Raw genomic sequence first — 26,460 nt, 5'->3', positions numbered from 1 at the left:
GTGAGCCATGGCCGCTGAGCCTGCGCGTCCGGAGCCTGTGCTCCGCAACGGGAGAGGCCACAACAGTGAGAGGCCCGCGTACCGCAAAAAGGAAAATAAGAAAAAGAAAAAAAAAAGAATGTATATATATGTATAACGGAATCACTTTGCTGTACAGCAGAAATTAACACAACATCGTAAATCAACTGTACTTCAATATTTTTGTTTGTTTGGCCTTGCGGAGCAGCATGCAGGATCTTAGTTACTCCAACCAGGAATCGAACCCGTGCCCCCTGCAGTGGAAGCACGGAGTCTTAACCATTGGACCTCCAGGGAAGTCCCTATGCTTCAATTTTAAAAATTAAATCTAAAAAATAATAATAAGTAAAAACAGACCATACTCAGCAATTAATAACCCCCCCATGACCCACACTCATAGACTGAATAAAAAATAAATCACACAAGACACAGTAAGGATGAAGACAAATAAATAGGAGAGGGTATACCAGCCTAATGTCTCCTGAAAAAAAGACAATGTGGCTTATACATACTTAAATGAAACAAGATTGACACTATGGCAAAAAGAAATTATTAGGAATTACAGGAATATTGTGAAAAAAGGACCTATGCACCTGGAAAATATAAAAATCCTGACACATAACAATATAGCCCTAAATTACAAGACTTTAACTTATCCCCATGAGTAACTGATAAATCAAACAGATTTTTTAAAATAGTAAAAGTATAGAATATTTGAAAAAGATGCTTAATTAGGTAGACCCATTTAACAGCTAGAGGACCCTAAACTCTTAGAGAACCCTCACTATTTTCAAACACACATGGAAATTTTACAAATACTAGCCACATACCAGGCCAGGATACAAACCTTAATAAATGTTAATGGAATAATAGTATAGACAATACAATCTGTCCACAATGTAAAAAAAAATAGAAATCAATAACAAAAAGAGAAAAACAAACACCAAAATGCTCAGAAATTTTAAAGCATACTTCTATACAATGAATGAACCAAGTAGAAATCATATTGGATATTGAAAACGTTTAGAGCTGAATGATGAAATCATTACATCTCAATACTTAAAGGATACAGACTTCAGAGAGAAGTGCTTATATGAAAATAAGAAAACTGAAAATTAATGAGTTCAGCACCCAATACAGGAAAATTTTTTTAAGTAATTACAGAGCAAGACTTTTTAAAAGGTCAAAGAAAGAAACCCGTGAGGGTCTCTGCCTCTGCTCTCAGCCAGGAGATTGCTAAGCTCGCCTTTACTAGTCAACCAAGAGTTAAACATTGTGTACGGTGAGACCACTCAGCATCCTTGTTTGGGGACCTAGGAAACAAAGTCTGGGCTCCTCAGCCTGGCATTCAAATAGCAGAAATGAGTGAAGCACAAAACAACAACAACAAACACACACACACACACAAACAAAACAGTAGAGAGCGTCTAAGTTAGGGAACCAGAACGCTTCCACGTGCCAGGTCCCAAACTCCACGAAGACAGGGGCTCCTTTGTTCAGGACCTCCTTCTGTGTATCCCTTCATCTGCCTGTTGATTTGTATCCTTTAATATTCTTTATAATAAACCGATAACTGGTAATCTAGTGAGAGAAAAAAAAAGTAGAATCTATGAGACCAAAAACTCCTTTAAGAAGAAAAAACAATTGTTTAACTTCTTAAAACATTTGTGACAAGCAGAATTCTGAAAATGATTCCACATGACCCATACCTCCAGATAATCCCCTTCCCTTAAGTGTGGGTGGGATGTATGAATAGGATGGCATTATCACTCCCCTGACTATGTTACATTCCATGACAAAGGGGATTTTGCAGATGTAATTAGAGTCCCAAATCTCTTGATTTTTGAGTTAATCATAAATGAGATTATCCTGGGAGGACCTGACCCAGTCAGACGAGCTTTTAAAAAGGGACTGGCCCGGGGCTTCCCTGGTGGCGCAGTGGTTGAGAGTCCGCCTGCCGATGCAGGGGACACGGGTTTGTGCCCCGGTGCGGGAAGATCCCACGTGCCGCGGAGCGGCTGGGCCCGTGAGCCATGGCCGCTGAGCCTGCGCGTCCGGAGCCTGTGCTCCGCAACGGGAGAGGCCACAACAGTGAGAGGCCCGCGTACCGCAAAAAAAAAAAAAAAAAAAGGGACTAGCCCTTCCAACAAAGGATTAGTGATCAGACTAAACTCCTATAAACCAACGAGAAAAAAACCAAAAGGTATTAAAAGGCAGTTCACAGAGGAGGAAAGGGAGTGGCCGATACACACATGAAATGCCCAACCCGGTAATCATTTGGAGAAAAGTAAATTAAAACGAGATAGTTCACATTCATCAGATTAGCAAAAGTTTACAATTGATAGGAACAAATATTGAAGGGCAACACCGGAATCTTTACATACTGTGGGTGGGAGTATAAATTAGTTAAGCTAACTTTGCAGAGCAATTTGGCAATGCCTAGCCTAGTTCAAGTTGCACATATACTGCAACCCAGCAATTCCACTTCCGGCAATCGACCCTAGAAAAATTCTCACAGCTGTACAGAGGAGACAGCCCGACTAGAGTGTCAACTCTGTGAGAACAGGGCTTTCTTTTTTTTTTTCTTTTCTGTTTTCTTCGCTGTATTCCCAGTAACTACAGTTGACCCTTGAACAATGCAGCGTTTGGAGGAGCTGCCTCCTGGCAATGGAAAATCCGCCTGTAGCTTTACAGCCGGCCCTCCGAATCCTCAGTTCCACATCTGCAGGTTCAACTAACCCTGATCAGGTGCATGTAGTACATATTTCCTGGAAGAAAATCCAAGTCAAGCGGACCTGTGACACAATTCAAACCCGTGTCGTTCAAGGGTCAGCTGTAGTTAGCTGGTCCTCGATTAATACTTGTTGACTTGATTAATGAGTGACATGGTCGTATTGAGGAAGATTCTTCTGGTTCCACCTAGGAGCTGGGGACTAGAGGCAGAAGAGGAGGTAAGTCGTGATTTGGGTAGAAATTGACAGGGTCCGTGATGGTGGAGACCGGGTCACAGAAAGAAGTCATCCCTCCCCTGTTGCACCACTCCCTAATTCCCCAGTAAACTCATCTCCTTCATCCTCTGAGTATGGACATCGTGAGGGTCCCTTCTGCCTCCGCTCTCAGCCAGGAGATTCCTAGGCTTGTCTCGACTAGTCAACCAAGAGTTAAACATTGTGTACGGTGAGACCACTCAGCATCCTTGTTTGGGGACCTAGGAAACAAAGTCTGGGCTCCTCAGCCCAGCATTCAAAGCCCTTGAATACCCAAATCCTTCCCCCTACATTTATTTTATTTTTAAATTAAATTTTATTGGCGTATAGTTGCTTTACAATGTTGTGTTAGTTTCTACTGTACTGCAAAGTGAATCAACTATACATATACATCTATTCCCTATTTTTTGGATTTCCTTCCCATTTAGATCACCACAGAGCACTGAGTTGAGTTCCCTGTGCTCTACAGAAGGTTCTCATCAGTTATCTATTCTATACATACTATCAATAGTGTATATATGTCAATCCCAATCTCTCAATTCATCCCACCCCCTCTTTCCCCCTTGGTATCCCATACGTTTGTTCTCTACATCTGTGTCTCTATCTCTGCTCTGCAAATAATACTATCTATACCATTTTTCTAGATTCCACACATATGCGCTAACATACGGTATTTTTTCTCTGTCTGACTTAATGTCACGCTGTATGACAGTCTCTAGGTCCATTCCCCCCTACATTTAAATCCCCCTAGGGACCCGAGAGACGACCAGCAAGTGATTTGGACTGCTTCATCAGGCCCCCTTCTCCATCTGTCTTTCACTCTCACCTCTGGGGTCTTCCACCTCCCGGAGTGTGCCTTTGACTGTCAGCTTGTGTGATAACTCCCTTCCTGATGTCTTCCTGTGTTTTTCTGATTTGTGCCCCTTCCCCCCCTTCTTCCCCCTTCTTTGAAGCTCCTGCACGTGTAGCCTTTCCTCGCAGTCCTTCAGTAATATTCACCTGTCATCTGTTCTGCTGAGATGGAACATCTGTGGCTGTTTGATTTCTTCCAAGCGTGCACTCCTCTCGATTTCTCCTTTGCGTATTCTTCTGCAATCCAGCCACCATTGCTCTACGTAGTGGAACCGCTTAATTGGTAGTTCTCACCCGCACTGATGTGCTCCCAGAAGGAGGGGGGAGTTCCTCTCCGTCTGCCCCACTCAAATCCCCCGTTCCTTAAGTCTGTCTTCACTTCATCAGCTCCCCTATCTCTGCTTTCAACCCCAGGCCAACTCTCCAAGTCTATGACTGAAAAAGGAAGCCACACTCCCACTGCCCTTGACCCTTTGCATGCCAAAGGGAGGCTGAAGGAAAAATGAGGGGGAGTGTCTCTGAGTCCCCAGGGTTGTAATGGGGGGATGTGAGTGTTCTTCTCTTCAGGGAGCTCCCTGTGCCCAGGAGCAGAGGGGAAAGAGATAGTGCCACCTTGCATTCCCACAGGCAGATGTAGGAAAGGACGTAGGCTCAGGAAAGGATTTGGTGGACATGGGGGCAATTTATTCTCGCTCCCTTCTGTAAGAATCCGGGTATTAATGTCAGTGGGGTGGGTTTGGGATTCTCAGGTTCTAGAATGCAATGATTCAAACCCCTTCTAAAGCTTTCCTGGGGTGGCAAGGGGGTCTCAGAGCTGGGCTGTGCTTGGTGGGACTGGAACTCTCATTTCTCTCCACCCCTTCTCTCACCCTCACCTGCCGCTGACATAGAGGAAAGGTTCGGGACTGGGGCACAACTCAGCCTCAGGGCTGTAAACTGACACTGAACAAAGCACCTCAGCCTCTTCTTTGGAATTCTCCCTCCCTTTTCATCCGTGCCTCACCCAGGGAGAGAATATCAGGGTACCTTTACCTGGGCTTTGGGAGGCCCAGGAAAGATTAAGAACAGTTCTCAGGTACCAGCTATTCACACTGTCAGGTGCTTTGCTAAGCTTGTGACATGCTTGAGTTCACTGAGTTCCCTCAACAACCCTTTGGTGCAGAGACCAACATCCCCATTTGTCAGACAAGGTCACTGAGGCTCAGAAAGGAGTGGTCCCTTATCTAGGACACCCAGAAAGGGTGAGGCAGAGCTGGGATTCATGCCCAGGTCTGCCTCACTCCAGAGTCCACACCTCCATAACATCTACTGATTCACTAAACATTCCTCAAGCACTTATGTGTCAAGCAACGTGGACATAGTAGCAAACAGACATAAGTCCTGCTCTCTCGGGGTTTACTGTCTAGGAGGGCAGAGAGGCTGTAACTAGATAAACACGTGTCTATTCTAATGTCAGGGAGTAGTGAGTGCCTCAGGGAATACAGCAGGTAACAGCTGCAGAGGAATGGAGGTGGCTCTTTCCGATAGAATGGTCAGAGCAGGCTTCTGTGAGGAGACTTTGAGCAAACACCTTAATGAAGTGAGGGAATGACCCAAACAGATGAGCCGGGAGAACAGAGAATACAGTCTGTGGAGCTAAACCCAGCTTGCAGATTTTTAAAAATGTGTTTCACATGGTATTAGAAGAGTACTTTGACTCAACCAAGTTCTGGTTCCATCACCAAATCCTCCCAATTTCTTCACTTACAATGTTGTGTTAGTTTCAGGCGTACAGCAAAGTGGTTCAGCTATACATATTATATATATATTTATACGTAAGGTATATATACTTTTTCAGATTCTTTTCCATTATAGGTTATTACAAAATATTGAATATAGTTCCTTGCTGTTTATCTATTTTATATATAGTTTGTGTGAATATGTTAATCCCAAACTCCTAATTTATCCCCCCGCCACTTTCCCCTTTGGTAACCGTAAGTTTGTTTCCTATGTCTGTGAGTCTATTTCCGGTTTGTAAATAAGTTCATTTGCATCATTTTTTTGGATTCCACATATAAATGATATCATATGGTGTTTGTCTTTCTCTGTCTGACTTACTTCACTTAATATGATAATCTTTAAGTCCACCCATGTTGCTGCAAATGGTATTATTTCAATCTTCTTTATGGCTGAGTAATCGTCCACTGTATATATATGTATACCACAATTTCTTTATCCATTCGTCTCTCGATGGACATTTAGGTTGCTTCCATGTCTGGGCTATTGTCAATAGTGCTGCTATGAACATTGGGGTACACGTATCTGTTCGAATTAGAGTTTTCTCCGTATATATCCCCAGGAGTGGGATTGCTGGATCATATGGTAACTCTACTTTCAGTTTTTTGTTTTTTGGGGGTTTTTTTGCGTTACGCGAGCCTCTCACTGTTGTGGCCTCTCCCGCTGCGGAGCACAGGCTCCGGACGCGCAGGCTCAGTGGCCATGGCTCATGGGCCTAGCCGCTCCGCGGCATGTGGGATCCTCCCGGACGGGGACACGAACCCATGTCCCCTGCATTGGCAGGCAGACTCTCAACCACTGCGCCACCAGGGAAGCCCTCTACTTTTAGTTTTTTAAGGAACCCCCATACTGTTTTTCATAGTGGCTGCACCAATTTACATTCCCACCAACAGTGTAGGAGGGTTCCTTTTTCCCCCCACCCATACCAGTACTTGTTATTTGTAGACTTTTTGACAGTGGCCATTCTGACTGGTGTGTTAACTACTCCCAATTTCTGATTCCTTTGAAAACCTGGAGCTGTGTCCTTTGGGGCTACTCCATCCTCCCTCCCCAGGCATAGCATCTAGTATGGCCCCTGTGCGCAGCCCACCTACCCAGGTGCAGAGTGGTGCTGTCCAGGTACCAGGTTCTGAAGAAAAGTTCTCATGGAAAAAAACATTCTCATGGACAGTGCAGAGGAGCTTGGAGCCTTCAAAGAGTTCCCTTCCACTGTGGGATGGTGAAGCCAGCACTGGGACGTCTATCCCCAAACTCCCCCTATTCCTTGATACCCAACCTAGAGGAGCGCTTGGGTGCTTAGAGAGCATGTAACCAAAACAAACAAATTAAAAACACAGTTCATTCATTTATTCAATATGCAGCTCATTTATTCAACAAGCAGCTCTAGTGCTAGGAATCACCCAGTAGACTCTGGCAGTCATACTCTTGTCAAAGGCTGGCAACCATTCTGACTGGTCAGTGCCCATGCCAAACACTTGCAAAAACTTTTCCCACTGAAACTATTATTCAGGCCCATCCTTTACCCTTCAGCTTCTCCCTCACTCTGCCCTTCAGTCTCCCTTCCCTGCAGCTCATGACACTGTAGACTTGAGGCTCCTCAACAATTCTCCGAACTCTTCCTGCAACCTCTCCAGTGCCTCTTCTGCAGCAGGAGATCTTGCAATCAGAACACAAGAAAGATAAAAACTGCTAAAAACTCTATTCTTTCATGGGATCCAGGATTTGGGCTAACATCTGATCACAGTTCTGGGGTCAGCAAAATTATTATATATTATAGAATTAGAAAGGGATAATGGGACTCAGGGTCCCTCAAACGCCTCCTTCACTGTGAGTATGTAGGATTACGACTCTATGCATTTGTCGAAACCCATAGAACTGTACAGCACAAAGAGTGAATTTTATCATATGTAAATTTAAAAAATCCACCAGGATGTAGGGGAACTCAAAATGGAATACAAACTGTAACAACTGAACCTAACTGTATTACCAATTATATACTGTATTTACCTAACTGTTTTACTTAAAAAGGGTGGGGATGAAAAGAACTAACTGAAGTAACTTTGGGAAAAAGAAACTTGACTGTATATTGTATGTCTAAAGACAAAAATAACTGTACACAAATACTACACTCTAGTTAGTAAATTTATTTCTTACTGGGTATGGGTTAGCAATTGTGAGACTATTTTATGTACATATGAAAGTTGAACAGATAAGTAAATATATTGTAAAAAAAAAAATGAGAGTCAAATTCTTGCTAGAAAGGAAAGAATTTTCATGGGACTTCCCTGGTGGTGCAGTGGTTAAGAATCTGCCTGCCAATGCAGGGGACATGGGTTTGAGGCCTGGTCTGGGAAGATTCCACATGCTGTGGAGCAACTAAGCCCATGCACCACAATTACTGAGCCTGCGTGCCACAACTACTGAAGCCTGCATGCCTAGAGCCCATGCTCTGCAACAAGAGAAGCCACCACTATGAGAAGCCTGTACACTGCTACAAAGAGTAGCCCCAGCTCGCCTCAACTAGAGAAATCCCTCGCACAGCAATGAAGACCCAACACAGCCAAAAAATAATTAATTATTTTTTTTAAAAAAAGAATTTTCAAATAGGGAAAGCTAGAATGGACCCTGTGTGTTAGATCGAAATCAGAGATATCAATATGAATTGTTTTTGCGAGAGAAAGAGAGAGAACTCTCCAAGTTTTGTCCACTGAGAGGGCCAATAAGCAAGGATATCCCACTAGCAATAAGCCCAGCTAATACCCAGATCTTGGTTTCTAAATACCATCTTCCAATACAAGGAATCAGGACTTTTTCGAGAAGTGGTTGATTCCAGGGCTGGGACAGGGAAAATATAAAAACATTTATGGAAATTCCCTGGCGGTCCAGTGGTTAGGACTCTGTGCTTCCATTGCAGGGGCCATGGGTTTGATCCTTGGTCGGGGAACTAAGATCCCGCAAGCCGGAAGGCGCATATGTGGCTCAGATTCTGGTAGGTGAGTGAGCGTAGTGGTGGAGATAGTGGCTAATTCTCTTCCGATTGCTATTTTCTCTATGGGATAAGAAATGGGACCACCAGCAGAGTGATGTGGAAGGAAAGGGTCATGGAGGTTTGAGGGAACAGGAAAAAGTATAACAGTTGGGGCTCAAGGAGAGGCTAATTAGAGATGAGGAAGGTTCAGCTGCCCTTGGTGTGTTTCAGTTTCTCCACCAGCGTTGCTCAGCTGGGTTGGACTTTGCCCCCAAGTGGACATTAGATAATGACTGGAGTCATTTTTGATTTTTTACAGCTGGGCGGAGGTCTGCTACTGACATCTAGTGGGTAGAGACCAGAGCTACTGCTAAACATCCTACCATTCATAGGACAGTCCCCCCACCCAAAAAGAATGATTTAGCCCAAATGTCAATAGTGCCAAGGTTAAGGAAACTCACAATACATCCCTCCCTACCCCATGTTCCCTCTGTAGCAGGAGAACAAGTCACACCACCAGAAGAACTCAAAGCCCCTTAAAACTCCCCTTCTCGTGAATCCCAAGTTCCCCAGTAAGGCAGTCCCATCAGGCCCCTCTCAACCCAGTTCTAGGGTCAGGGAAATGTCACTTATGGGGTTCAGGTAGATCCAGTACTGCTCCTTTCCCCCAGAAGTAGGGGTAGATGCCAGGGGAAACTAGAAATACATAATCCCGTAATCAAGCCTTCACCCCTCTTCCAGGACCTGCCCCAACCTGCCTTTCTGGGACTTAAATAATAGCATGGGCCCCACCTCCATCCCAACATATGCCTGGGACTGGGGTGTCAAATCCCCCAGAACCTCCAAGCACTTCCTCCCCCGCCCCCATGGGAAAACTACCATCGTGTCCACCAATGGACCTGGGGGGTCACCAACACCTCCACCTGGCCTCCTAGACCCTTGACCTCTGGGGCTGTCTCCCCAACCCTAACCTCCAGGAACTGGAGTCCTAGCCCAACTCCAGGTTTTTGCAATCTGCCCTCCTGACCTAGCAAGGAGTTGAGTAACTGTGGCCAGTTTCTGGGGCGGAAGCCAAGAGCAGACAGAGCTGGTGGGGAGCTTAAGACAGCCTCGGAGGTGGAGGTGAGGCAGGAGGTAAATGCCCCCCCACCCCAGGGTAAATCAATTGGAGATTTGTTCCCTGTGGACCAATACTCCAAGACAAGCATAGCAGGACAATCGAGGGAGGAGGCTGGGCCCTACCCAGATAGAAGATAAGAGACCACTTATTTCTCATTCTCTAAGTCAGGAGACCTCCCCGACTACACATGCACAGAAAAGCTCCTTCGAGGTCAAAATGGGAGGGGGCGCCACCCCACAGTAAGTGATGCTAACTACCCACAGACCTCTTCGGTAGAATCCAGCTTGGCTAAGAGATGCGCACACACACGTGGCAAGGTCCTGAGATAAACTGAATATGGACTCTGAGCCAGGCAAATCAAAATGATTGGCCAAAGGAAACCTGGAAGAAATAAGTGATTTAAACTGCCACAAGGGCATGACTCTCTGAGTCTGCCCGTGTGTCTATCCACACGTACTGTACTTTTTTCTCCTAATAACTACTTTACTTGTTTCACTACTTTCCATCTTTGTGGGAATTCTTTTCTGCAAAGCTGAAGGGCCAGGGGCCTTGTCACTGACCACTGACCAGTGGTCTATGGCTAGGATTCGGTGCTCTCACCACCGCGAACTGACCACAATCACTGGCTGGGAACTGAAACCCTGCTTCAAGCTGCTGCAAGGCCAAGGCCACCAGAGATCAGAGGTGTACGTGGGCAGTAGCGGGGGTACCATTCACGTCTGAGGTCCTTTCTCCTGAGGCTTCTGCCTGCCCCACCCTTCTCCCAAATCCTCCTTCAACCTTAGCCTGGCTTCAGTCCTGTCCACTGCAGTCCAGCTCTTGGAGGTGTGAGAGACAGAAAGAAAAAGAGACAGGGAGACACCCAGACAGTCAGGAGAAGATGGTGACTGAGAAAGATTACAGGGAGAAAGAAGCAGAAAGAGAAAGGGCACAAAGAGAATTAGAGATGGAATAGAGGGTGAAAGATAGAGACCCAGAGACACAAAGGGAGAGAGAATGAGAGAGACAGAGACATAAAAAGAGACAAAAAGTTTCAGAAGCAGAAGCAAAGAGAGACGCATACAGAATTTCAGAGACAAACGGCAAGAGACAGAAAAGGGTGAGAAGAGTTGTGAAAATGGGCCCCCAGAGAATGAGAAAACTTCTGCCCGGGACAGAGATCCTGACCCCATCCTTGCCCCTTCATTTTGCCAGAGCTCTGTAACCCCAAACCAGACCCAGAACCAGATCCAGGGTCCCCAGTGGCAAAAAATGGATAAGACTTCACCCCAATCCAGGGCAAATGGACACCACTGGCCACAGTGAGAAGTGCTGAGGTGAGCCTATAGGAGGGGGAGGTGGGGTTCCCAAGGAACCCACTCAGGGCATCACTGCAGCTGGCTGTGAGCCCCAGACCCATGCAAATAATGCAGGAAGATGGGAGGGATTAAAAGTCACTGGGAGAACTAGGAAAAAGGGGGGCAAGGTGGTGTGGACAGAGATGATTTAAGAGCAGCCCCTCTACCCCCAGACACATTCAGAGCTCCTGAGCACACATCTGGAGCAGCCACTGCCAGTCGGACCAGACCCTCCAGAACACACCCATTTTACAGATGAGAAAACTGAGGCTTAGAGAAGGGAAGTCGGTTCGCCTAGGTCATGCCTAGACTAAGAGTCCAAGCCAAGATCCAAACTATGTCTATTTAACTCCAGGTTCAGTTTGCTGGGCCGTGCTATCATGTCATGGCTGATGCAGGAATGCGTTGTTTTCATGTTGCTTTCCGTGATCCGTTGGGTCATCAGGTCATTGGGTGTTAGGTTGTGCTGCTGTGTGTCATTGCCAAGTGAGGTTGTAGTATTGCCAGACACTGTGTGTAATATTGTCAGACACTGTGTGTAATATTGTCAGACACTGTGTGTAGTATTGCCAGACACTGTGTGTAGTATTGCCAGACACTGTGTGTAATATTGTCAGACACTGTGTGTAATATTGTCAGATTGTATGCTGTGTTGCTAGATACTTTTGGGGTGTTGTTATGCTGCATGTTAGGTGTCCAGGAGCCTGTGATCTGTGCTGCTAGTGGTGTTACCGCCTGGGGTCTGGTGTGTTGCACACTGCGTCTCCCCGACCCGTTAGCCCCTCACCCTCAGGCGAGCCCTTCGACCCCAAGTTTGTGCTGAGCCGCTCGGTGTCCAACATTATCTGCTCCGTGATCTTCGGCACCCGTTTCGACTACGACGATAAGCGTCTGCTCACCCTTATCCACCCCATCAATGACAAGTTCCAAATCATGAGCAGCCCCTGGGGAGAGGTCAGGAGGCCTAGTTCCACGGGCGAGAGGGTTGGGGGTCCAGCCCTTCCAGGGATATAGGGGAAGCAGTGGGCAGGGAAGGAATTGCGATTGGCCCTGCAAGGCCCCGCCCCTTTCTGTCTGACCCCGCCCCCGAGGTATGCGGCCCTGCCCACTCCACAGGGGCTCCACCTACACATAGCCCCCGCCCCACGCTACACACACACACACACACACACACACACACACAAACGCGCGCGCGCGCCCTACCTCCTTGCCTGCCTGTTCCTCCTAATCCCTACAGCTCTGCTCCATCCTCAGCGGTACCATATCTTTCCGAGCCTCCTGGACTGGGTGCCCGGGCTGCACCAACACCTTTTCCAGAACTTCGGACGCATGAAGGACCTCATCGCCACAGTGTCTGTGACCACCAGGCCTCCCTCGACCCAAACTCTCCCCGGAACTTCATTGATTGCTCCTTACCAAGATGGCACAGGTAAGCCCTGCCTGGAAGTCTCATCTCTGGTCTGACCTGCTATCCTGCCTCAGACCAACAAGGATCCCGAGTTGAGCGCGTTTGAGTTTAATCTCCCCACATCCGGGAAGTGAAGCTGGAACACCTGGCTCTGCTGGGGCCACTCGGGGCCTCCGCCAATTAACAGCTGTTTAAGAAATCCTTAAGGATTTGTTATTGTGGGCCCCGCGGCTGAGATTCTCCCTACCCTGCCCTTCCGCGCTCCCCAGCTCCCCCAAGGAAACAAAATTAAAGAGAGGAGGGGCTGAAGTGGCACCCAGTAGCAGTTGTGCAGGTCTGTGGGGAACGGGTCGCACAGGATCCGAGCCCGCAGGATCCCCCCGCGGCCTTGTTCACATCCCCACCTCTTATCCCCCGCAGGAGAAGCAGGACCCGCTGAGCCACTTCCACATGGATACTCTGCTGATGACCACACACAATCTGCTCTTTGGAGGCTCCGAGACCGTGGGTACCACGCTGCGCCACGCTTTCCTCGCGCTCATGAAGTATCCAAAAGTGCAAGGTGCGAGCGCCGGGAGCCTGGTGGGGAGACCCGCCCACACGGCGCGGTAGAGCACACCCGCTCCTCCCGCCTCGAAGCCCCGCCCACAAACAATGAGCTCCAGCCCAGTGTGTCTGGAGTGAGAGCCTCCAGCTCGCGCCTGGGTCGCACAGCCAAACCCGCAAGCCCACCGGAGGCTGAGCCCACCCACGTGGTCCCCGCGGTCCACACAGCCTGCCGGGTCTGCCGGGACGCAGAACCCGCCCGCATGATCTTGCTTTGCCGCCCACCTCTGACCCTGCCCACATAACTCGCGCAGCCCGCCCAGAGCCCGGCCCCAGAGCCTCAGCCACCGGGCCTCCCCAGGAACCCATCTCCTCCCACACAGTCTGAACGGCCCGCACCGCACAGTCTGCGACCCCGCCTCCCCAAACCCCACCTCTGGGTCTTTCGCGGAACCTTGGCCTCCAGGACGCTGTGCGGAGACCGACTGGGTCTTTGCCGCCTGCTTCACCCCCGATTTCTCAGCTCTCCCGCACACCCCACTCACTCCATCCATCCTCCTGCAGCCCTGGTCCTCGAAGTCCCGCCGGCAATCCCATCAGGGGCCTGGACCCTAAGCAGCCCCGAACCCCCTTCGCACAACCCCGCCCCTAGGAGCCCTGGCACGAACGAAACTTACGCCCTCACCTACATCTCTGAACTCAATGCCTCCCTCCCGAAGCTCCGGCCAACCTTCACATGCATCCCTGGAAAGCGTTGACTGGACCCCTTCCACACGCAGTCACACACACCTCTTCTCAGCACAGTCAAGCCTGCTGATACCCTCAACAACGCTCCCCCCTCCACCTGCAGCCCGCGTACAGGAGGAGATCGACCGCGTGTTGGGACGCGCGTGGCTGCCTGCGCTGGAGGACCGAGCGGCCATGCCTTACACAGATGCGGTGATCCACGAGGTGCAGTGCTTCGCAGACGTCATCCCATGAGCTTTCCACACCGCGTCACTCGGGACACGACTTTTCAAGACTTCCTGCTACCCAAGGTGCTCTGGACACCTGGCAAACGACACCTGAAACCTTAGGAAGAGGCATCCCAGGCTCTTGCAACAGGCATCTGCGGCTCTAGCAAGGAATATCCCAGGCCCTAGCAATCAGCACCCCGGACCTTAGCAGTTGGCAACCCAAGCCCTAGCAACAGACATCTGAGGCCCTTAAATCCAGAAACTCAGCCGTATGCCACAGCATAGTGGACTAGACCACGTCCTGAACCCCTGACCTCTTCCCTATGAGAGGCTCCTTTCCTAAGACCCTCTCTGAAATCCCCAAGGTCTCAGACCTTATCCTGGGGAGCCCCTGTACCTAAATACTGTTCTCAGAGACCGCACCCCCGCCCCAGGAACGCCAAATCTGTTCCTACAAGGGGGGTATCCCACATCCCTGCCTCAGACCCCAACAAAACCATTTCCAGCACCCATCACTGGGAACCCTAGACTCCCACACCCTAGACTTCCTGGACCCCTGTGGAGTCCTATGCTCCACCACCCCTTATCATGTCCCCAGGACTCCCAGCTCTGTACAGTGGAAATCCTAGTTTGGGAACCTCCCAGCCCTTCTAACACCACTGATTCTGCCTCTCCACCCACATGGGGCACGGATATCATCACCCTCCTTGATACAGTCCACTACGACCCCAGCCAATTTCTGACGCCCTGGGAATTCAACCCTGAGCATTTTCTGGTTGCCAATCAGTCCTTCAAGAAGAGCTCTGCCTTCATGCCTTTCTCAGCCGGTGAGAGTGGTCAGGGGCAAGATCCAGTCTTTCTGGCCCCGTATTCCACCTGCATTCCCCAGGCCTAGTTCCACTCCCCAAACCCTCTCACTTCTTCGTCCCATCCCATCCTCAGCTTTGGATATGCAAAGACATTTCCTTCTCCTTCCCAGCTCTGCTCCTATAGGCCGATAGCAACTGAAATCCCCACGAAGGGAGGCAGGGAGTCAGGATAATATTGTAATTTAACTTGGACCTGGTCACTGTCAGTCTCTCCACTGGGTGGTGCAGTTGAAGTGGTCCTGGCTTTTCTTGGCTTTGGTCTTTACCCGGCTGAAAAAAATCTTTCCTGTTTAACTCAGTATTAGAAAAGGGGGTGGGGTGAATAATAATAGGTAACTTACCATATTGCCTACTGTGCACCAGGTGCTACCTCTGAGAGTGGTGGCTAAGAGCTGGGCTTTGCTGCCAGACCCCAGCTTTGTCATCTTCTAGCTGTGTGGCCTTGGATATGTTCCTTCACCTCTCTGCGCCTCGGTTTTGTTTGTTTTTTTAATATTTACTTATTTATGTATTTATTTATATATTTGGCTGCACCAGGTCTTAGTTGCGGCATGCGGGATCTTTAGTTGCGGCTTGCGAACTCTTAGCTGCGGCATGTGGGATCTAGTTCCCTGACCAGGGATCAAACCGGGGCCCCCTGCATTGGGAGCGCAGAGTCTTAGCCACTGGACCACGAGGGACGTCCCTGTGCCTCGGTTTTTACATCTATAAAATGAAGATCATAAAAAGGTCCACCTCTTGGAGTTATTAAGAGGATTAAATTAATAGCAGTATAGTGCTTAGAGCATTATATATGTTCACAACAACAAAATGAGGCACTATTACCCTCCCCATTTCAGGTACCTACCCAGAAACTGTGGCTTGCCCAAGATCAGGAAACCAGTACTGTCAGAGTTGGGACTCGACCCCCTGCAATGTTGCACTTGCAGCAGGTCCACGATTTACTTAAACTGTCTTTTCCAGACTTTTAGATGGATGGGTCCGTGAGTATCCAGCCATTATTCTCATGTTTTCCTTTGAAAGTTGAGGGCGCCCCTCACCCCATCTTGTCTCATTGCTCCTGCCCACCCTTTCTCCCTGTGGGAGGCCGGCTGTGCCTGGGCGAGTCGCTGCGGCGCGGGGAGCTCTTCCTCTTCCTCACCGCCATCCTGCAGCTTCTTGCTGGAGCCGCTGGGGGCGCCCGAGGACGTCGACCTGACCCCGCTCAGCTCCGGCCTCTGCAATCTGCCGCGGCCTTTCCAGCTGTGCCTGCGCTCGCGCTGACGCCGCATCCCTTCCAGGTTCGCCAGTGAGCGTTGAGGACCGCCCGTTCCCCTGCGCCCCATCCCTCTCGCTGTCACACTCGCTTCCCCCACCTGCCGCATGCCCATCCCCCATCGCTCCTGTCTTTACCTTCTGAGCCCCCAGAGGCAGAGAAAGCCAAGGGGAAGGGGAAGTGCATGCCTTGTTTTATCCACAGAACTCGTTCTATTGCGCACACTTTGGGGGATTTTGTATCAATTTATAATAAATTATAATAGATTCGAACCTGCCTTGGCTGAATTAAAGGGAGGAGGATAGTCCTCTAGGATGGGGAGAAGGAAGGTCTGGCTGCAGAGAGGGGAGACACCTGGCTGTGATGAGTTCAACCCTCACCCTTAGGGCGGTTAAAAACTGGGAGAAATTGTTTCCTGGAGACAGGCTGGAAGGTAAAGGCTGTGAGGGCTCGAATGAAGACAGAGGCAGAGAAGCCAAGGCCAAGAAAAAGACAGCAGCCTAGAGAGATATGGAAAAGGTCTGCAAGAGATGCAGGGCACTGTACAAAGATGGAGATGCAAGCAGGGAGAAAGTGAGAGACCTGGAGAAATAAACAGACCCAGAGGCTGAGAAATCACAATTACTAACACTTACCTAGTGCTTCCTATTCACACACTGGTCCAAATGCCTCATTTAAATATCCCTATGAGACAAAGCAATTTTATTATACATTTTTACAGATGAGCAAACTGAGGTTGCTCAGAGAGGTGAAGTGACTTGCCCAATATTACACAGCCAGAAACGGGCAGAGCTGGGTTTGGAACGCAGATCATCTGGCTCCAACACTGCTCTTCAAAATCTTATGAGTCAGAGACACAGAGGAAAGCAGAGAGATATGGAGACGGAGACCTAGGGACGCAAAGAGAATAGAAGAGGGCTTCCCTGGTGGCGCAGTGGTTGAGAGTCCGCCTGCCGATGCAGGGGACACGGGTTCGTGCCCCGGTCCGGGAAGATCCCACATGCCGCGGAGCGGCTGGGCCCATGAGCCATGGCCACTGGGCCTGCGCGTCTGGAGCCTGTGCTCTGCAACGGGAGAGGCCACAACAGTGAGAGGCCCGCGTACCGAAAAAAAAAAAAAAAGAGAATAGAAGACAGAGACAAAGAAAGAAACAAAAATGACCAGAGAAAGAGCGGAAGGGCAATGAATGGGGAAGTGAGGCACTGGAAGACCGAAACTCTCCCCCATTTCTCATCCCTCTCATTGGACTGTTTCTTTGTCTTGCATTTCCTCCCTCTGGGGTGGGGATAGCGGTCCCAGGCATGGGGCCTCGCAGCTTGGGACTGGACTTGACAAGCTGACATCTGCTGACAGTAGCTTTTCTCAAGGAGCAGGCATCTCAAGTTTCATTGAGCTGGAGTCAGATAGAAGGAGGCTGGCCCCGCTAGCCATGCGCAGAGGTGACCTGGAAGGCCCTAGCCTGAGTGGAGTCTCCCCAAGGTCACCCAGAAGCTGGGACATGCTCTGCTGAGTATGGGCCTGGCTGGAGGGAGGCTTATAGGTGGCACCCACATGGGGTGGTGGCTCCCTAATCCCCACACTGTTCCCACCACAGGCCAAGCACAGAGTCTGCCCCAGGGCCCAGGCAGGGACGCAGAGGTGGAGGGGGGAAAGGAGAGATTCAGAGGTCCTGAGAAAGAAAGATGGAGAGATGCGAAAGAGAAACACATGACAAAGAGAAAGAGACAGACAGAGATAGAGAGATACATAGAGATCCTGAAAACCAAAGATTGGGAGTGAGAGAGACAGAGGAGGAGAAAGAGAGGAACTGAGAAAAGGGGAGAGATAAGAGATGCCCAAAGAGAAGGAAGACAAGGAGATGCTAAAGTCAAGATGGAAATTAAGAGAGGCACAGAGCTGAAGAGAGACAGAGATCTGAAAGGACAAAAAGAGAACCAGAGAGAAGCCTCAAGAGAAGAAACAGAGACAGGCAGGAAGGGAGACAGTCACAAGGATTCAGCCAAAGACAGAGATTGAGAGAAATAGAGTCCGAATTATAGAGCAACAGAGAGAAACAGACAAGAATTTATATTGTCTAAGAGTAAATGACAAACTTGAGATTAGATTTGTAATGTGGAACCAAATGAATTAAAAGGGAAGTATAGGGCTTCCCTGGTGGCGCAGTGGTTGAGAGTCTGCCTGCCGATGCAGGGGACACGGGTTCGTGCCCCGGTCCGGGAAGATCCCACATGCCGCGGAGCGGCTGGGCCCGTAAGCCATGGCCGCTGAGCCTGCGCGTTTGGAGCCTGTGCTCCGCAACAGGAGAGGCCACAACAGTGAGAGGCCCGCGTACCACAAAAAAAAAAAAAAAAAAGGGAAGTATAATATTTTAACCATAAGCACCCCAGTGTTTACTGCGGCACTATTTACAATAGCCAGGTCATGGAAGCAACCTAAATGCCCATCAACAGAAGAATGGATAAAGAAGATGTGGTACATACATACAATGGAATATTACTCAACCACAAAACTGGGTCATTTGTAGAGACATGGATGGACCTAGAGACTGTCATACAGAGTGAAGTAAGTCAGAAAGGGAAAAACATCTTATATTAACGCATATATGTAGAATCTAGAAAAATGGTACTGATGAACCTGTTTGCAAGGCAGAAGTAGAGACACAGATGTAGAGGACACACGTATGGACACCAAGGAGGGAAAGGGGGGTGGGATGAATTGGGAGATTGGGATTGACATATATACACGTATATGTATAAAATAGATAACTAATGAGAACCTGCTGTATAGCACAGGGAACTCTACTCAATGCACTGTGGTGACCCAAATGGGAAGGAAATCCAAAAAAGAGGGGATATATGTACACACATAGCTGATTCACCTCGCTGTACAGCAGAAACTAACACACATTGTAAAGCAACTATACTCCAATTAAAAAAGAGAGAGAGAGAGAGAAACAGAGACAGAAATAGGGATGAAGAAAGCCATGCATTCATTCAGCAACATTTACTGAGTGCCAACTGTGTGCTGAGCACTATTTTACGTGCTGGGGATACAGAAGTGAACAAGACAAAATGCCTGCTCTTGAAAAGAGCCTGAGAAAGAGGATCCATCGGAGAGGCTGGGGTGGGAGTTGGGGGAGGGGGTGGCGAGGGCATGCTTGCTGCAGCCCTGCTGTCTGCAGAGTCAGTGCCTCTGAGCAGTGCCCTGCCCCTCAGCCCCTGCCAGTCACCAGGCAGACAAAGGCTGACAGGTAGGGAGACGTGCTACACAAACAGGCAGGAAGACGGGAAAGCAGAGACAGAGGGAGATTAAGGTAAAGACAAACTGGAAGAGGCAGGGAGAGAAAAAGACACATTGAAAAGAGAGAGCGCACGAGAGAGAAGACAAACATGAACAGAGGTAGGCACTGAGAGTGAAACAGAGAGAGAGAGAGAGAGAGAAATGGGAAGAGAGAGAAAGAGAGACAGATGAACAGAGAAACACAGAGACTGAGGGTGAGAGAGACACTCCCAGAGACAAGCCCTGTCCCAGACTCTGCACAGCTCCCCACCGTCTCCCCAGGTCTGGGCCCTGTGCCAGGTACCTGGCGGAAGGCTGGATCCGGCACGGCAGGGTGGGCGGCAGGGTGGGCCGCATTCCTGAACAGTCTGTTCCAAGTACAGACTCAGCCACAACCCCCGCCCCTGGACCATCGTGGCCTGGCATCAGGCGGGGGTGCCCACTGAGGAGTCTAGGGGACTGGAGACCAGGGGTGTAGCAGCATAGGCATAGGACATTTGGGGCATCTGGGAGCCAGAGCATTGGGAATAGAGATGGCAGGAGTTCAGGGCAGGGCCTAAGTGTGGAAATACAAGGGTGTCAACCGTGGGAAGGCAGCCAGGAGTCATACGATAGGCATGGCAGTGCCAAGCTGATGGGCACCAGGACGCTAGGGGACTTGAGTGAGCATCTGGGAGACATGTATGGCATACAGAGCTCCAAGAGCAATGGGTGTGGAAGTGACAAGGGCTCAGGTGCGAGTCCCCAGGAATCACAGGCACAGGGCACAGGAGTGCCAGGCGAATGGACACATCACCAGGAGCGCTCTAAGAAGTGCATTTAGCAGTCAGGATGTTTTGAGTTATCAGAAGTACAAGGTACAGCGTTCAGTGGTCATAGGCCCAGAGGTGTCCAGGGGATTAGGAAGGCACAGCTACAGGCCAAGTGAGACAGACCCACAGGTGCTGGGGGTTCAAGAGGGTGCACCTGTTGACCAGGTATGCTGACATGAAAATGCTAGTGCATTAAGGCTACCAAATAGGACAGGCTGAGGCAGGCACACACACAGAAAAAAAGGCCAGGAGGAGCCAAGGCCAGCAGTGATAGGGCTGGGGGCGGGGTGCAGACTTTGGGTTGGGGAATTACAGAATGAGCATCCCAAAGGCGGCCACCCCTCCCACTTTCAGTCTCCATCCCTGCTCCACCCAAGACCCCAAGGGAATCAAAGAGAGGCGAAGAGGTGCAAGCAGCCAGGCGGGGTTGGGGTGCACCCGGCGCTCAGACGCAGGCGGCCCTACCCCTGGGCCCGTACCTCTCCCGCTTCGGCGGAACTTGCTGCAGCTCCAGGAGTCTGGACACCTGGACCGTGCACTCACGGAGGTAGCCCCGACAGTGGGTGGGGTAACAGGATTCTGGATTCCTGGAGGTGGGGCTGGGGGCTAGAACTCCTGGTTCTCTGAATGAAGACAGAGCTGAGGGCTCGGACCCCGAGTCCTGACAGAGGGTGAGGGGCCTGGAGTCCTGCCTTCTGGGAAAGGAGACTGGGGGTGGGAAGTTAGATCTGGAGGGAAAAGGGGCAGTGGCCCCGAGCTCCTGGTTCAGGGCGGAGTCTCGCTGCACCCCCACCCCCCACCCCCGACTCCCGGGTGCCAAGGGAGGGGGAGCCTGGGGCGGGTAGTCTGGTCCCAGGGGATGGGGAGCGGAGAGGTCTGTTCTGGCTCAAGGCTGGGGAGCTGCTGAGGGCCCAGATACCTAGTTCTGAGGGTGCAGGGGGCTGGGGACCTGGACTTCTAGATTTTGAGGGAAGGCGGTGGGGCTGGACTCCTGGGTCTGAAGGAGAAGGGAGCTGGGGGCCGGGCTCTTGGGTCTCGATGGCGGAGGGGTCAGGAGCCCAGACCCGGGCCCGCTGAGCACCGGCTCCGTGTAGCTCCCTGGCCGCTGGGGTCCGGTGTTCACCGTGTGGCTGGGCCCGCGCCCTGCAGTGGTGCCGTGCAGCTACGCAGCGCAGCGGGACGCATTAGTGCTGCAAGCGGATGCCTTCTCCGGCCGCGGGGCCAGGGCAGCCTTCGAACGCTTCACACGCGGAAACGGTGAGGCCTGGGCGGCGGAAGTGCGGGCCGGGAACGTCCAGTTTGCGATACAGAGCGAGACCGGGGGAAATGGAGCGGGGCCTAATAGAGTCACGGCTTCTGAGGAGAGGTTGGGGAGGAGCCACAGTGTAGGGGTCGAATGGCGGTGGGGGAGGCTGGATCCTTGTGCAGCCAGTAGAAGAGAAGAGCCTAAGAGTCAAGGCCAAAGAGAGCCAGCACGGGGATGAGGAATCGGGACCAGCAGAGGTGCGGCCAATGTGCGGATAGGGCCGAGAAGGCTGGGGTAGCAACCAAAAGACCTGGAACTGAAGCAGAGCGAAGAGTTGCGAGGAAGTCGACTCCACTACGGGATGCTTCCGGGATGGGGCGTGGCTAACTCCCCGGCCCGTCCCCTTCTTTGTTCCACTCCCCCAGGCATCGTGGCTTTTAACGGGCAGCGCTGGCGGACGCTGCGCAATTTTGCACTTGGAGCATTTAAGGAGTTCGGCTTGGGTACGCGGACCATCGAGGACCGTGTCCTGGAAGAGGCGCCTTGTCTGCTTGGCGAATTTCAAGACAGCGTTGGTACGGCCTGGTCGGAAAAGGATAGGGACCTGTTGTGGGTGTGCCCTAGGGAAGGCGTTTGGGTGGAATGAAGCCAGTAAACCCAAGAGCTGGGTGGGGGCCGAGCCACAGCGTATGACCTTGTCATGTTCCCACTCCCAGGAGCTCCGTTCGACCCCCGGCGGCTACTAGATAATGCTGTATCTAACGTTATGTGTTCCGTGGTCTTTGAGAACCGCTATGGCTACGAGGACCCAAGTTCCTGAGGCTCCTGGACCTTTTCAATGACAACTTCTGCATCATGAGTGCCAGATAGGGTGAGGTGAGAGGGTCGGCCCCCATCCCTCCCTCGTGTGCCCAATCTATGCCAGGTTCCGAGCACATGGACCTACCTACATTGGATCATTAGAATGGGGCAGTCTTAGAATCTTGGAATGGAAGAGTTTTAGAACCTACAACATCAAAGTCCTGGTCCAGTCTCCCCATAGGGAAACGAATGGTCTTGTTCAAGGTCCTATTGATTTCCTGTCCCCCCAGATGTACATTTTCCCCTCCCTCCTAAAATGGCTCCCAGGCCCACACCACGGAATCTTCTGAAACTTAGCAGAGCTTAAGAGTTTTCACCTCTCAGCAAACCCAGCAGCAACCGGCAGCCCGGGGAACCCCGCAATTTCGATTGCTTCCTGATCAAACGGATAAGGTACAGGGCCCTGCTGCCCACCAGCAGACGCCTGGCTCCTCTACCCACAGAAGGACCCGGAGAGCCATTTCCAGGAGACATTGGTGATGACGACGCATAACCACTTCCTTGGCAGTACCGAAGCCACAAGCACCACCCTACGCTATGGACTCCTCATTCTGTTCAAATACCCAGAGGTGGTAGGCTTCTGAGCTGGACAGCTAGGGATGAGGCGGCTAGGGTTGTGGGTTGGCTGGAGGCTGGGGTAGTTCACATCTCTGCCGGCCCCAGCCAAAGCGCAGGCGGAGCTGGATCCCGTGGTAGGCCGAATGTGGGCCCCAAGCCTGGAGGACTAAGAACGCCTGCCCTACACCGACGCCACGCTGCAGGAGATCCAAAGCGTCTTCAGCGTGCTACCGCTGGAGCTGCCGCGTGCCCTCACCTGTGATGCCCACCTGCGCAGCCACTTCCTGCCCAAGGTGGCCACCAAGACTGGGGATCCTGCGCAGGGGCTGGAGAGGGCCTATTAACAGAGATCAGCAGGCCTAAGCGTCCAGAGCACTGACTCTGGGAGCAAGAAAGTAGGCGGCCTTCCTTGCCGCTGACTTCGAAATGGGGTCTTGGATGGATGTGTGGAATAGTCACTTGCCAATTTTTCAAGCAACCCTTGCACATCTCCCCAGGGCACCTTCATGATTCCTCTCCTTGTGTCTGCACACCAGGATCTCACCCAATTTAAGGATCCAGACTGTTTCAATCCCACCAACTTCCTGAATGACAAGGGTGAGTTCCAGAGCAACAACTCCTTCATGCCCTTTGCCCCAGGTCTGGGCTGGGCAGAGAGGGGACCAGCCTGGACGTGCCATGGGGTGCATGGGTTTCTCACTCCACACCCCCATGTCCCCAGGAAAGCAATGTGCCTGGGTGCAGGCCTGGCCCCATCCGAGGTCTTCCTCACCTCCATTCTACAGCAGTTCTGCCTGCTCCCTGTGGGGAGCCCCGCCAACATCGACCTCACCCCACAGTGCACGGGCCCGGGCAACGTGCCCCCAGCCTTCCACCTCTGTCTGGTGGCCCGCTGAAGTCAGGTTCAGCCACCCTCTGCTCACTGGCTCTCAGACCTCCTTACCCTCTTTGGTCAATAAAGGCCCTGAATTGCAGACGGAGGGGTCTTCTTACCAACAGGGAGTGAGTCAGTCAGATGTGTGCAGCTCTGAGGTAAACTTTTATTTCTTGGCTGACAGGACTTGCAGACCCATGCTCCTCCCAGCACCTTTTATCCTGCCCAAGCAGCGGCAGCCTAGTCCAAAAGGTGCCATGGCCAAAGGGGTTGGGGAGTCACTTCACATTCCAGGCTGGAGGAGTGGGGGGCTTGGGGATACTCCCCCACAAACCTTTGCCAGCAAGAGGCCATGACTCACCCCAACCCCAAATCCTGCATTCTGGTGGGAGGTGGCAGTGCCTCCTTCCAGCTCTCCAAACCTGAGAGGGGCATGCATGACCAGACAGGGCAGGACACAGGCCCCCAGCTCCAGTAATGGCAGTCCCCAACACCAGCCTCTGCCCAGGTCACAACCCCAGCCCCCAGCCCAGGGCAGCAGAGGTCTCTCCTCCTCCTTGGTTCTCAGCAATGGATGGAGCCCTCTACACCAGGCAGAACAGAGGCAAAGTCAGAAGCAGCGGCAGTGGCGGGGCAGGAGCAGGCACCGTGACTGGCGGTACCAGGGCCCAGGGCTCTCCCGAAGTCAGGCAAGCTGTCTGTCCGTGCAGCTCTGGGGCTAGCCACTAGGTGGGCGTAGTCGGCTGTGATACAGGTACTTGGACACCCTTCTGTCCTGATGCTGGGGGTGAAGGGGGACAGGAGACTGAGTCATCAGGGACGGAACTAAGAGACCAAGGAAACCTGGGAAGAAGGGGAGATGACCAGAAGAGATGGGGCTCATGCTGGGGAATGCCAGGAGAGTGAACTGTCTAGGGATGGTAGGCAAAGATGAGGAAAAATGAGCGACAGGATCCAGTGAGAGACTGAAGAGGCGGCTTGAGGCCCAGGGAGGTACACGGAAGAGGAGGGACCTGAGGGAGGGGACACTGGGAGGCCGGTACCTAGCTGATACTTGTCTTTGGCTGCTGCTCGCTCCTTGGCATCAAAATACCAGACAGTGATGGCGTACCTGGAGACCAGAGCAGCCCCAGAGGGTGGTTAGAGATCACTTTTCTTCAATTCCAGCCACTATATCCACCCCGAGCCGCCCCCTCTTGGCACACCATCACTTCCTAGTCACTTCAGGGGTCTGACAAGACTTTGCTGGCACAGGGGGAGCACCTGGGCACATTCCCGGAAGTATGGACCATACCTGGTGGCATAGGCTGGTTTCACCTCATGGGGGTTCCGCCGATCAGACCAGAAAATGAGCAGCCGGTCAAAGAGTGGCTCAATGTTGGCTACCACGGGACGGCCCTCAGGGAATATCTGCAGCAGGCCGCCATGCACCTGAAGGCAGGCCAGAGGATGAGGCAGGCTGGGAGCCCTGCCTAGAGCCCCTGCCTTGCACTGCCGGCCCCCAAGAGCCCACCAGGGGGCATAATAACTTCACACATCACTCCCTCCCACCACTCAGGCTCTCAAAATGAATGACAACCCAGAGTCTGCATCACCATGGAGATGGGCAGGAAGCTACTTAAGAAGACAGGAAATGGGGCGGGGGAAGTGCTGGTTAGGCTGGGGGCTGAGCAGACAGCACCATTCCCCAAAGAGGGGGAACTGCCGCCACACAGTCAGCTGAAGAGGAGGTCCCATTTCCCAGAAAGAGCCATTGGGCACATTCCACCGCCCCCCTCCCGTGGGTTGGGAAGAGGAAGGGGACAATGCTAGAAGCTGAGCCGGGAAAGGAAAATGCGATGGATGCACGCCACCCCACCCCCAACATCCTACCTTGACGTCCCAGTTCTGATTCAGGTAATAGATGCAGGTGATGCAGCGCCCATCGCCATGGGGATTGTCAACGTGTCTCACGTACCCCAGCCCGTTACCTGGGTAACATGCCACCATGGCCTGGCAGAGACGGATGGAGAGGGTTTACTGAGGCTAACTGGCAGGGACGTTAGAGAAGCAGCCATCACCTCCTCTTTCTCACCCCTGCAGGACCCTCATCTTTCCTCAGGTGTCCTGGGCTCCAAGGGTTCCAGCACCCAGACTTTCTCCTTTTCTCCTTTTTCAGCCAAGCCTCCATCCACAAGAAACCTCAGCTCCTGGGCCTCAACAGCCCAACACACACACACACACCTCACGCCCCTACCCCCCCGCATCTGGTGCCAGCATGCAGCTCAGTGAGCAACTGAGGGCTTGGTTTTTTAAAGACAACCTGACCCCACGTCAGACATTTCACTAGGATAAAAGCAATTTAAACATTTCCTGGTGTGCAGGGATGTGGCCTCACAGCCCCACACCAGGAGTTCTCTCCTTGAGCTGTAGAGTTGGAATGACCTGGGGCACTGATACCGAGGCCCACCTCAGAGGTTCTGACGTACATGGTCTCAGGTGGAGCCTGGAATTTTTAAAGGTTCCCCAGGTAATCCTGATGTGCAGCCATGTTGAGAACCACTGACCTTACTATAAAGAAGACCCGCTAAATAATCTGCCTCCTACACAACTGAACAGGTACCAAAACCCAGAATGTGCCCAGAACCTGAGATCTAATCCCAACTCCAAGCAAAACCTGCCAAGTAGCCTTGGACAGTCTCATCACCTGAATGGGCCTCAAAACGCCTCATCTGTAAAAGGGGGCTAATGAAAACCTG

General features: G+C 51.4%; 3 protein-coding genes across 5 annotated transcripts in view; 2 read left to right on the top strand and 1 right to left on the bottom strand.

Moving 5' to 3' along the window:
• Positions 1–17,045, top strand: part of LOC114903233 (cytochrome P450 2F5-like) — a 36,458-nt gene extending 19,413 nt beyond the window's left edge. Inside the window, 10 exon segments of the mRNA XM_029236080.1 lie at positions 11,852–12,012; positions 12,313–12,403; positions 12,406–12,465; positions 12,468–12,487; positions 12,887–13,028; positions 13,863–13,982; positions 13,985–14,048; positions 14,653–14,801; positions 15,924–15,990; positions 15,992–17,045. Coding sequence (XP_029091913.1) covers positions 11,852–12,012; positions 12,313–12,403; positions 12,406–12,465; positions 12,468–12,487; positions 12,887–13,028; positions 13,863–13,982; positions 13,985–14,048; positions 14,653–14,801; positions 15,924–15,990; positions 15,992–16,100 — 983 coding nt within the window. The 3' untranslated portion in view covers positions 16,101–17,045.
• A 4,015-nt stretch (positions 17,046–21,060) lies between these two features.
• LOC114903948 (cytochrome P450 2C11-like) lies at positions 21,061–23,669 on the top strand. Its single transcript, XM_029237173.1, is given in 3 exon segments — positions 21,061–22,004; positions 22,146–22,238; positions 22,241–23,669. Coding segments are annotated over 3 exon segments (366 nt in total). The 5' UTR covers positions 21,061–21,790; the 3' UTR covers positions 22,300–23,669.
• A 190-nt stretch (positions 23,670–23,859) lies between these two features.
• EGLN2 (egl-9 family hypoxia inducible factor 2) overlaps positions 23,860–26,460 on the bottom strand; it is an 8,223-nt gene continuing 5,622 nt past the window's right edge. For all 3 annotated transcript variants that reach the window (XM_029237154.1, XM_029237163.1, XM_029237158.1), the window contains 4 exons: positions 25,595–25,714; positions 25,017–25,153; positions 24,766–24,833; positions 23,860–24,503 (listed from right to left, as the gene is read on the bottom strand). In XM_029237154.1, the coding sequence (XP_029092987.1) occupies positions 24,448–24,503; positions 24,766–24,833; positions 25,017–25,153; positions 25,595–25,714 (381 nt within the window). In that variant the 3' untranslated portion in view covers positions 23,860–24,447. The remainder of the gene's footprint in view (positions 24,504–24,765; positions 24,834–25,016; positions 25,154–25,594; positions 25,715–26,460) is intronic.

This window comes from Monodon monoceros, unplaced genomic scaffold (genome assembly GCF_005190385.1).
Source record: "Monodon monoceros isolate NGI ecotype Baffin Bay Population unplaced genomic scaffold, NGI_Narwhal_1 Super_Scaffold_10, whole genome shotgun sequence".
Lineage (NCBI taxonomy): Eukaryota > Metazoa > Chordata > Mammalia > Artiodactyla > Monodontidae > Monodon > Monodon monoceros.
The sequence above is the reverse complement of the archived record's forward strand: the minus strand, read 5'-3'. Positions and strand labels throughout refer to the sequence as shown.